A 12,500-nucleotide genomic window follows, 5' to 3' on the forward strand; every position below is an offset into this window, starting at 1 on the left:
TTTATCCGTTGGATAGCGTTATCTGCTCTTTGAACAACCGGAGCCTGGTGTTTATCTAGGGCCGGTGTTTGATTCAGAGAGTACAATACGATTCAGAGAGTACAATAGTGTTATCCGGATGGATAACACTATGCAGTGGATAAATCTCTATCCGGTGGATAGCACAGTACGTTTTGGCAACACATCCTCTGGATAGCGATTTATCCGTTGGATAGCGTTGTCCGCTCTTTGAACAACCGGAGCCTGGTGTTTATCTGGGGCCGGTGTTTGATTCAGAGAGTACAATACGTAACAGTTTAGGTTCTTGGCCACGGGTTGACGGGATAGATTGGTAGGCCAGAAGCCAGCCTGAGGAGCCTGAGATGTACCCGATGCGACGTTGACTTGAATTTTCTAATCAGCGGATTCAATTCTCATAGGGTATATTATGTATGTTAACTTTTTCTGTATCAAGAAAAATCGAGCCATATTATTATTATATACTGCGATGCGATGGGACCATACATGCAACATATATGACAGTTAGCAAATAAGTTTGTTTTGGCGGGACATAGCGAAATTGTTTTGAATCCGTCGATGGCCTTTCTTTCGTGTTGTGACACAGAAATCTCCCTCGAATCAGCAAAATTTTGGTCCACATTTGGGGCGCGATACATTTTTTTACCTTGTGGCTCATTAACGTAATTGAACAAACAACGTACAGTAAGTTTATTTTGATCAAATGTTGCAAATCACGTGTACATTCTTGATGCCCGAAAAATTTGTGATGGCTGTTTTCCGTGCTTTTGTCTTAAGTTTAATAAATGTTACACTGATGCTTTTTTCAATCTTACACCGTACATTAAACTGCAGAATCATGGAGGAAACTGTGAGAGATGGACTGATTCAGTTTTTAGAGCAGAAAGTACCTGCGGAAACTTTAAAGTATGTGTTTAGTGATATACTTGAAATCCAGTATATATTTAAACTAAGTTAAGTCTGAAGTAAATGAACCCTTCACTGATTGATAACCCATGAAAACCCAAATCTTAAGGTAGACTTGAAGTTATGGGGCGGATAAAAGTTGTTTCTTGCGTCAGTGTTCGTCGATCGAGATTTGCAGCATGTGGGAAGTTTTCTGACCTCAAAAGTGAGAGTTTACTTCAGACCCAAGCAAGAGCAACGTTAGCTTCCCGAGTGCTTTACAACTTGCCGGGTTCTTCATATCTTAATCAATGCCGAGCTGACATATCAACAAATGATTTCAGCTAATGGTTATAATGGTAATTTCAATGAGATACAAGGAGAAATTGGCAATTTTACAGTTCTGCACTTGGTTGCCAAGCCTTTGATTTGGAGTGAGGCTGAAGGTGACCTTGTTGTGATAGACACCAGCATCTACTTAGCTTGATAACAAAGTAATTTACATTTGAAAAGCAGCAATGTCTGAATCATAACAAGGTCACCCTTAGCCTCACTCCCATTCAAAGGCTTGGCAACCAAGCATGCAACTGTAAAATGGACTATTCCCACCTTTTTGAAAAAATGTTCTGCCAAACACACCCCCACCCCCTCTGCCTTGTTGGCTGTAGCTTATGCATTCCTCTTTAACACCCCCCACTCTCTCCCAGAAATGTATTGCATGAGCTCTGTGAATGCATTTGTACATTCTACATCATCAGAGCTCATAATGATGTTGTAACAACGAGATTATGTTGAAAACAGCTCCATTTTAATTCTTTGACTTGCTGGCCGATTACAAGTTGAAAAAACCATTAAACTAGGACCTGCAAATACATATATATGTGCATATGTATCTGTGGATTGTGTGCTCCAAACATTAGCGCATGCACAGTGATATATTGCATGCATACATGCATGCTTCTAATACTAAATCGTCACAAATGGGAATATGAAGTATCCTTGAGGAATTGAATAGCCCTTATCGCATTTGTGTCTACAATGCAAAGGGTCCACGGAGTTACAGTTTCAGGACGAGGCTATCGGGTCAACGTTTCTTGAGAAACACCAGAAACACTCCATGTCTGACCATATAACTCTGGAATCTGCATTTTTTTCTGCCGAGGAAAAGTCTGACCATATAACTCTGGAATCTGCGTTTTTTTTCTGCCGAGGAAAAGGTTAAAATTCTTGGTGGTAATTGTCCTGGCATCACGAAAGAGAGATTGAAAGAATGGCTGTCATTTCGGAAAGGAATGGCGAAATTTTGTCACATTTGTTCATGACTACGGTTGTTGTTCCTTAGTCGGCCTTTTTGAAGTTTAACTCAGAGTCACGTTTCAAGGCCCTCAGTGCCTTGCATTTGGCTGGAAGCAAATTATCTTTGGCTTTGTAATTTCTATTTCTGAAAGGTCGCTTTTAACCTCTTCTAAATAGCTTTCAAGGGCTACTGATTTTTGTATTGGTGGTATCCATGTAGATTTGACGTGGCAGGGATGGGTTTTTTTGTCCTCCCCTCGGAATATGTAAATCAGACGCATTCTCCTTGCGAACTGATCAAAGTCACACAGTAGTTGTTGTCTGATTTGTTTTTTTTTGTAGCAGGTATTGGAATGAATTGAAGCCCTTTTGCCAGTAAATTAATCTGGTCGTTTGTGAGTTTTTTATTTGAGAGGTTTTTTATGTGCGTTTTGTTCGCCTCTGGTTTGATAGTTGAACGTGTTTGGCAAGACCGCGATTTCAATCCTAATCTTGTGGATCTCGTCAGTTGCCGATTCACTAAATAGACTGTTGCACCCGTACACAATTCAATGTCTAACCATGACAAGAACACACTGTATCCTTCAGAAAATGAAAAAAAGTGCCTCCAAACGTAGCCGTTTCCTTCAATTTTACTTAAAGTTTTACCTGTGTGACCCGATAACCTCGTTTCAAAACTTCAAAGTCCGCTGAGCTCTCGTACAGTGAGCGTAAATGCGATAAGGGCTATTCATTTGTATTGATGTGTGATTTGTTTTATTGAGTCTTGCTTGTTTATGTATCTCTGTATGAACCTTAGTTTTTGTCATTATTAATTTTTTTTTTTTTTTCTAGTTGTGTAGATGACATTGTTCTCTGTTATATTGTAAATGTCCTGGAACAACTTGGTGAAGATGAGGAGTTTGATGTGGATGAATTTGCTGAAATAATGGCTGCTTACATCCCAGGGTTTGATGCAGTCAATAGGTGCTTTGTTGTCTTGACTTGCAAGTACTGAAAATACAACCTGTATGTTCCATTTTCTTTTGTCAAACGTAAATGTAATGTGTCATTCTTTTCAAATAAATCAACTATTTACAAATCTCACCAACAAATGAAATAAGCATGACCATTCACCAGTTTGTTTTGGATCACTTGTCGCTCAGATTTCACTTAGCACTAGATATAGGATCAGGAAGAATATTTTTTTGGATACCCATCTAAGCAGAGCTTTATGATGGTTTTTACTGGCTAGTTACTTCTTGAGATGCCCTTTCATCAAATATTTCCATTTAAAATAAAATTATACTTTATTGAGAATAATAAAAAAAAAATGATAAAAAATAAATCGAGTATCTTAGTGTCCATGACTGAGGACTTAAACTTTTGGTCAGTAATCAGTAAAATGCAAACAGAAAGTATGTGCTGGGTCATGGTTTATTGATTAGCTTGTGATCCTTTGCATGAAGGGATGCTGTTCAAAGTTGGATGCTTGACTTGGCAGACAAGTTAGTCAAGACTAGAACTTCAAGGAATGCATGTAGTATCTCCACAGGTAGATCAAGTTCTTTTAACTCTCTACACTCTAACATCAGTATGCGTATTCTCCATACTATTCTCTACACATTTCCTAAGGTGCTGAAAAGGAGAATTTGTTTAACAGTCAAGAGCTTCTTTAGTTGGTGATCATTTTCTACATTCTTGTGACCTTTATGTGTGATTCAGGGGTGATATTATAGGGAGAAATTAGATGCTGGTCACTCAAGGGATCAAAGGGTTAACATTTGCTTTTGTACAGGTCTGTGTTTCGATTAAAGGTCTCTAAACACTAAATCCTTACAAGTCAACTTTTGCCAGTGCTTGTTAGGGCTTGAGCAATATGTCATTTGAAAATGGGGAGAGCAACTGCTTCAGTTGATAGTTGTGTATGGTTGCAAATTCAGGATTTAAACCCACACTGCAGCTTATACTTTGCTTTTACCTGGTAAAAGTGAAATTATAGTGGTACACTTTTTAGGGTAAATATTATAAACGGGTTAGGCCCTTGAGGTCAAGTAAGTACAGCTTTGGTTATTGTGTGACACACTACTTTCAGCCTTCCCCAAAGATGCTTACACTGTGACAAGAGAGGACAATCATCACAGATCATTGGCCAGTTTAGAGGCAGAGAGTGTTCAAAGTAGTGATCTTGCTAAAGATCATCAAATAATAACTTCACTGGGACACTCTAGTTCAGATGAACAGGGTGTAAACAGTCCCCTAGTTGAAAGTACCAAGGTTCAACCTTTTTCAAAGAATGGATGCAACCAAGACTTCAAAGCAGAGAAAAATATTGAACTCAAAGAGAATGCAGGCAATGCAAGGTAAGAATCATTTTCTGATAGCTTTTTTTTATTGGATTTCTGATATTTTTGCCCTGTCTAGTAACAGGGTTGGTATGCATCTTGAAAACCCTTGAATTTCAGGAGGCAAATTTCAAGGCCTTGAAAGTACTTGAATTTCGTTTTGGGTCCTTGAAAGTCCTTGATTTTTTGTTGAACTACATTGAAAAATATCTGCTTTTGTTTTGCACCATCGGTAAACCCAAAACATAGATGTTAACAGAAACATTTTTCTTGGTTTGAGGTAAAATTGTCATTACAAAAAGTCCTTGAAATTTCTAAGTAGAGTCCTGGAAAGTCCTTGAAAAGTCCTTGAAAAGTCCTTGAATCTTTGGCCTGAAAAAGTGTATGAACCCTGTAGTAAATACATGTAGTATTTCTTGATTACTTGGATGCAGGCTAAATTGTGTGAACCAAATTTTTCATTTAAAGAGATTTTCATGTAGGTAAAAGATTCATACATTTCATCTCATTTGAAACAGGCAAAGGAGGATATGGCTGAGATTTCTTCTAGCAGGTTTTGAAAGGCAGAATGCAATCTGCCGTTGCACTCTATGGAAGGTTACCTAATAGTTACTTAAAATTTAGAGCCCAGAGACTTGTGTGACTCCCAATTAGCTCAATGGATAGAGCGCTGGACTGTTGTGCGGGAGGCTGAGGGTTTTAACCTCGGCCAGACCAACATTCAAGGTCTTAAAATAATTGAGAAGAATATGCTACCTTTCTATAACATCAAGAAAGGGTTAGATATTCTAGTCTTCTCGGATAGGGACAAATAAATGGAGGTCCCGTCTCCTGCAGGGTTAGGGGTAGGAGACGTTAATTTCCCACACACGAGATTACTGTGTGGTGGATGTCCTCCCCAGGGGTTGGATGGGTGGATTTGTTGGTGCTTAAACCTCGTAGGGGACCTATGTCCTATTGTTTCTGCTCCAGTACTTTGTACAAATCCTTAATTACTAAAAAAATAATAATAAATACTAAAATTGGATTTAGACATTCAAGTAATTGTTTTCATGTTTCTGTACCTGAATGCTAGATGAAGCTCATCCTTTGCTAGTCTTGGATTTGAATTTGGCAAGCTTAAGGATATAAAATTAGCCTTTATTACAAAGGTAAATCCTCAAATTGTTTTCTTACTCTGATTGACAGCCTAAGTGAAGAAATTTCGATGCTAACAGAGATGTTTCCTGAGGCCTGTTCTTTAGAACTACAAAACTGTCTGATGGTGGCAAATGGCGATGTTGAGTCTGCTGTACAAGTGATGCTATTAAAGAAAGAAGACATCGATAAAGAATGGAAGGAGAACATTCATCAGACTGTAGACCATGTTTCTCCAAAGGTATCCTTTTTCGTCTGTCAGATTTCTCAAATTTGACTCCACAGGTCACAAATGGGTCAGCACTTAATATAAATTATGAATATTCTATGAACATTATAAATGGAGATGTCTTTTATAAAAAGTAATATATAGTTTTGATTCTCAGCATTTTTTTACTTTTTACTTCTGCTGTTCTAAATCAGAAAATTTATCAGTTAGAAAAAGATTCAATCTTAATGTTTACAAGAATTTCATTCTTAAGCAATTATGCAACATACTTGTAAATGCACTGAGAAGAAATCTGATGAACCAATCTTGCCTCTACTAGAGCAGCAAAGAGTATCTCTACTTTTTTACTGAGATGACTGGTACATGTAAGGTCTGTAAGGTAGAAAAAACTCTACATGCCAAACCTCATTTCTCCCTTACCCCATGAAATTCTAGTCCATCGCAGATCTCCTAACAGCATTTTGCCGGGGTGACCTGATAGCTTGTCATTACTGCTGAGTCAGGGCTCAACATTAACTGTAGCCAACTAGCCATAGACTAGTAGAAATTCAGTTTTGGCTAGTGGTTTTCAGTTTCCACTCGCCAGTTTGCCTAGTAAACAAAGTGAAATTGTCGTAACGTCTAAGTTAATGTCACTAGCCACTTGGCTATGTAAGTTGAAAAGTTAGTGTCGAGCCCTGTGAGTAACGTTTTTTTCCCTCAAGAATGTCGCATATTAGTCCTCACTCTTTCAATCAAAAGTGCATTTCACTTATTATCAGTAATCAAAGTTTAATGTCTTTACGTGGGGCATGGTTACCCATATTGCCCGAGCCAGAGGCTCATGTATAAAACGCAAGACAACAACCCACCCATCCCACCCCAGGGGAGGACATCCATCACACAGTAATCTCGTGCGTGGGAAATTAACGTCTCCTACCCCAACCCGGCAGGAGACGGGACCTCCATTTATTCGTCCCTGTCCGAGACGACTAGAATATCTAACCATTTCTTGATGTTATAGAAAGGCAGCATATTCTTCTCAATTATTTTAAGACCTTGAGTGTTGGTCCGGCCGGGGCTCGAACCCTCGACCTCCCGCACATCAGTCCAGCGCTCTATCCAGTGAGCTAACCGAGAGGCGGTTAGCTCAATGGATAGAGCTAACTCAAACTAGTACACTTCTGTGTTGCCTAGCATTGTACTTTAAACAAATAAAAAATGTTGAAAGCATTTCACATTTTCTCCTCTCATGAACAGGTAAGTCCCATTAACAGGTAAGTAACAATAATTATACAATGGACTGGTGTAAAATATGATGCAGTATACTTTCTGTAGACCCATCGTCCAAGTGTAAAGAGGGAACAACTACACCAGGATGGACAGCAGAGTCTTAAAGAACAGATTATGGCAAAGTATGTTCAGAGTTTATAGAAGGCTTCTCCCCCCCCGCTCTCCTTTATGAAAAATTTCCAATGTCAGTTGGGAATTTACTTGTAAAATGGGGCATGGCTCACATGGTAATGATAAAGATCAAACTGTAAAGGAATTATGAGTTGTCTGAAGACTTTATTAGGCCAAGAGTGTAAGTGTTTTTTTTTTATTAAAAAAAAAAAAAAAAAAAAAAGAAAGAAAGAAAAATTGGAAGCTCCGGATTTCTCATCATTGGTGTAGTTAAAACTTTTAATTTTAATTTCTTTGGAATCTTACTTTGTGTTTATACAGATACGGGTATGTTGAAGTTAGCCAAGACGAGAGAACGCACCAACCAGTACTTCACAAACAGGTACAACTGCGCACGTTAGCAGTCCTCGGCTAATGCATCAATCACAGCTTTCAAAAACTATCTAATCATAGTTCAAATGAAGAAATGGAGTAAGTTTCTAAAGAGACTGTGGTGCTGCGTTGGGGGGAGGAGGGTTTAACAAGATGATTTGGTTTTATCATCTTATTCGATGATGTCAACGGTTATTTGGCCGCGTTAAAGAGTTTTTAAGGCTGACGTCCTTGTAGTTACAAGTAATATTTCGTGCAAACAGGTGGAAAGGTTGGTGCTATTTTTTTCGTTCTGTTTTGTTTTTCCCTTTTAGTAGTCTCAATCTATCCTAATTATTGATCAAAACTGATTAATCATTTTTCTTTTTTAAATTCAATGCACGTTCGACGAGTGAAAAGATTACAGGACTCTTGAGTTAGGGGATATTCGCATGCTCCTTTTTTTTTAGCTGAAAGAAAACGTTAAGGGTAATAAAAACCTCGATGTTCGACTAGAGAAAGATTTAAACTTCCGTCACGAGGGTGGAACAAAGAGAAATCTCGATCAACGATCCCCAGAAACCTCAGTCGTTAGCGAGCCAGGACATTTAGGCATTGCCGGCTGAAGACTTGTCCTCCATAAGTTAAAAAGTCTGATATTCATGAGAGGTTTAAACGCAGTGGCGGATCCAGGGGGAGGGTCCGGGAAGTCCGGACGGGGGGTCTCAAATTTGTAAGCGTCAGGTCTGATAGGGGGGTATCACACCTGACGCTTACAAATTTGAGACTGAAATTCTTACATCGACAGGATCGTATATCACTTTTTAACTGGCTGATTTTTTTTTAATGAATCCAAGTAAACGGTAAGCGGCCAAGGAATATAACGTGCAACCGCGACTGGTGGGAGGGGGTGTGGGGGAGAAGTAATTTACCTCGGTCCAACAGTCCTTTCTGAACCAAAGTTTGGACACCCCCCCCCCCCCCCCCGAATCAAAAATTCCTGGATCCACCCCTGAAACGGATACCCTTTCATTGTTGATAGCGATGTTGACGTGTCTAGGTAACATAGGGTCATTGAATCAGCCTTCTTTTAATTGGTTTTGTGATAGGATGAAAAGAAACTGGTTCGATATCGAGACAATCAAGTCGTTAGCACTAAGGGTGAGCGTTTTTCTTTGGTGAAGCAAGAGGAATCTGAGGAAATGAAGAAGACATATGTGAACATCAAACCGGCACGGAAATATCGATTCCACTGATTTTTCATTCTCTACACCGAACTTGGGTGAACTGAACCCGAGCAGAAGACCTGCAAGCCTTTTACACATATGTGATGACAGGAAACTTGCACGGTGCGGACAGGCGAACTCAACTGCAGTCTTCTCGACACGGATTTGACGTCAAGTTCAACTTCTAAAGTTTTGAACGTCGCAAAATTGAAAGCGATCTGGGACAGAGCGAAGGACGATCGAGCCTTAATCGTGATTAAGTGATATAGAGATGAAAAGGATTGCTTTTGAGGGCAACTAATAGATAATAAATCACCTGACTTAATGAACCTGGGCCATTACAGGTTTTGTAATCTTCTGCTTTCTCCTTCGCAAAGATGAAATACAATTTTAATTTTGTTTACCTAAAGAAATCGCCGTAAGCGACATTAGTCGCGGTAAATTTGGTCATAGCTCGATGTGAATCTCTCTTTATTTACATTTGCTATTTTTAATCGTTTTATTTAAACTTTATCACTTTCCGTATTTGTTCCTTGTAACGTGGCGTAACACAGTTCACAACTTCTTTTTCACTCTGCGTGGGTTTCAAGATTGTCTCGATTTTCAATGCGTGCAATTGGTTTTTCTTTTTTGATGGTAAAGCTCTTGTCAATTTTTGACAATGTTATATTTGCTTTTGTGGTGAAATCCTAATGTATACAGCTGCACCTTCTAAACAGATTCTACGTCGTTACGTTGGCATTTGTCATTTACAAGCAATAATACGAATTTTAATACATTTTTAACAGTATAAGATTTTATTTCCTCTTGTTTATACGGCCAGTACAATTAAAATCTGAATTGCGTGGCAAGCTTTCTATCTTGTGCATATACTGTAGCCTTTGATAGCAACTGGAAAGGATAGTTTGAAAGGCAGTTTTGACTATTTCGTTAAGTGTATATTCATCTTGGTGAAAGACAGCCATCTTAATTAATACCCACCACATTTCAAAACCTTAGTTTAAAAGCGTACTTAAGCTGTATTTTAATATTTCGCTGATATTTTAAATGCGTCGTCCTGGCATCTGCCTTTTTATTTTTGAGATGAAGGTCAGTAAATTGTATTAAGTAAAACTTAATCATCATCTGTTTTGATATGAGTGTAAGAGGAACTGAAATCTTTTTTTTTTAATCTTTTTTTTTTCCCTAATTCAAAAATCGAGACCTCGTTTCATTAACCTTTCCAGCTGTTCTTTGTTTTACAATTCGGTAAATAAACGAGTCACCCGTGCATTATTATTATTCTTTTTTTTGTTGTTGAGTTTTTTTAAGGCTTTCCTCCATTCGTTAACCAAAGCTCAGTTAAATATTTATTTGCGCCACTGACTGCAATTTTAATGTGGTAGGAGTTGTTATAGCGCTTGGGACAGGAAATTCACTCGCGTTATTCCGAGAAAGATGCTGTTCCCTCCGCGAACGCTGTGGCCCTTTGTTCAAATGAAGAAGTTTTCTAAATACAGACTTAAAGTCTGGCTTCATAAATGAGTACAGTAAAGGATTTACAATAGAGCCAAAGGCTAGCGTGAATGGCGATAGTAAGGCAACGTACTTGGGTAATAGATGTGGCTTCCCAAGTGCGAAAACCAAAGTAGTCCATATAATTGGCAACCAGCTCAAAACAAACATTACGGCTATCACAATGAACACTTTGGCGACCTTTGCTTCCGAAGACACCCTTCGTGCTCTTAAATCTGTTCTGGGACATGCCTTGATAGAATGGACCAGTTTCCTCTCTCTCGTCACAATTTTACGAACTTGACGGGAAATTCGCACATAACTAACAAAGATGCAGACATAAGGTATCGCAATTCCCAGAAGAAGAATACAAATCTGATATATCCTCAGAGCTAAACCTGCTTCATCGCTGTCAGTCCAAGAGAGAGGAAGAACTGCGCAGACCACAGCCATAATCCAACAAAATGCCACGATTGGGAAAAAAGACTTGACGATAGTGCTCGCGTAATTGAAGGGCCTCATACAAGCGAGGTACCGGTCGAAAGTTACGGCGCTCAAATTTGCCACACTCCCAACTAAAGCTGTCGTGTATAAGATATTAAGGGTCACTGCTTCTTTTACGGATAGAGCATACTGAAGGAAAAGTGTGACACCGACTAAGATATCAGATACCGCCAATGAAACGATAAATCCATTTGTGTATGTCCTTAAATTTTTGTTGATACACACCAGAAAGCAAACTACACCATTGGTGAACATGACAAGGACTGCCAAAATGCTTAATGGTATCTCGACCTCTGCAGAGACCATTTCTAAGGGCTACCCACAAAGACCTTCGCAAATTCAAATTCAAGACTTGATTACTTCTAACAAGTTAATCCACAACTGTTTTATGCAAATACTTATCACCTGAAAAGGAGATAACAGTTACATCTGCTGGACTTTGTACATGAAAACAAGAAACCGTCGTGATCAGGGAAGACAAGGAATAGAATTCAACCGACTCACTAGCTCTTCTCGCCGGCAAGAGTTGCATCAAGTTTTCGCCTTTTCCTAATCACCAGCGGCAAAAAGAGGAGTTATTTTGAAAGAGCTTTATCCAATATTGTAGACAAGTTCCCCTTGGCGCGCTGCGCGCGTAAGTCTTACGGTAACCAATGAAAAACGATTTTCTTTGAAATATATGCAAGGGCTTTAGGTAGGATTAACTTTAATGGAGAGTTAAAGTTCGCAGTTCCCTTGTTAATTCTTTTTTTTCTTATGTAAGATTTTGATTGTTCCAAAGTAGCAAATAGAATTTATAAATTAGTTTAAAAGAATTAAATATGTAAAAACAAGGTGTTCAAAAGATTTAAGAATAATGCTGCTATCTGGTGAGAGAAGGAAATATGACTTGTTATCTACGTCGAGGTTTTCAGAACCATGAAATCTCGTCAATCTTTTTATTTTTATTGAAATAAGCATCCTCAAAGTCAAGGACAAGGTAGAGAGATGGATGAATTGCGATTGCAGAGTATTTTACAGCTGTCTTTTTATTCATTTGGTTAGTGCAAACATCTTACAGTTACAAGAGGACAAAAAAGAGACGTGCAAGACACGCTTTCACGTCCGTGTTTTTATGTCGCGTTTAAGACAATGAAAAGTTATATTTGCTCCAGTTTCGTAGATTTTCTGATACGATAACGTAATTACTTTTATCAAGCGAGCTATAAAAAGCTTGCACTTCGAAATGTAATAAATTTTGATGTCTCTCAGACCGGTAGATTAGCGGGGTTCGTGGCCTGGGACCGAATGATAAAGCATAATTTCAAGAAATTTCTCTTATCTTATCGGCCTTTGTTTTCGTTGAAAATGTGCTTACTTCCTAAATGACTCTCGTGTAATCCCTGCAAGATAGTGTTTCAATGTCTCGAAGGTGTTGGCACTATTAGTTAAGTTCACCGAATGATTACAACAGGGATTTCTTCCAAGCAAACGTAACACCTTTAGTTTCATTGATCACATTCTCTGTCGGAAGTCAGTAAATTAAGTTAAGTCACTTAGAAATAAATGAAATCTTAATGCAGTTCGTATACGGTAGAATGAAATGAATAGCAGAACTCTACTTTGTTCAGAAACGCTTTATGATGGGCTTATCGGGTGAATGTTCTTTCTTTT

General features: G+C 38.6%; 2 protein-coding genes across 2 annotated transcripts; one reads left to right on the top strand and one right to left on the bottom strand.

Annotated features, from left to right (window-relative positions):
- The first annotated feature begins 512 nt into the window (after positions 1 to 512).
- On the top strand, positions 513 to 10,130 carry LOC111326711 (CUE domain-containing protein 2-A). Its single transcript, XM_088734396.1, has 9 exons — positions 513 to 702; positions 853 to 924; positions 3,034 to 3,165; positions 3,648 to 3,733; positions 4,274 to 4,541; positions 5,712 to 5,901; positions 7,207 to 7,283; positions 7,594 to 7,654; positions 8,733 to 10,130. Exons 2-9 carry the CDS (start codon positions 857 to 859, stop codon positions 8,877 to 8,879), a joined length of 1,029 nt encoding a protein of 342 aa, XP_088590522.1. The 5' UTR covers positions 513 to 702; positions 853 to 856; the 3' UTR covers positions 8,880 to 10,130.
- On the bottom strand, positions 10,116 to 11,465 carry LOC111326713 (adenosine receptor A2a-like). The gene has a single exon (XM_022930770.2). The coding sequence runs from the start codon at positions 11,151 to 11,153 to the stop codon at positions 10,191 to 10,193; it is 963 nt and encodes a 320-aa protein (XP_022786505.2). The 5' UTR covers positions 11,154 to 11,465; the 3' UTR covers positions 10,116 to 10,190.
- Between the last annotated feature and the right edge of the window lie 1,035 nt (positions 11,466 to 12,500).

The sequence above is a fragment of the Stylophora pistillata genome, chromosome 1 (assembly GCF_964205215.1).
Source record: "Stylophora pistillata chromosome 1, jaStyPist1.2, whole genome shotgun sequence".
In the NCBI taxonomy this organism is placed as follows: domain Eukaryota; kingdom Metazoa; phylum Cnidaria; class Anthozoa; order Scleractinia; family Pocilloporidae; genus Stylophora; species Stylophora pistillata.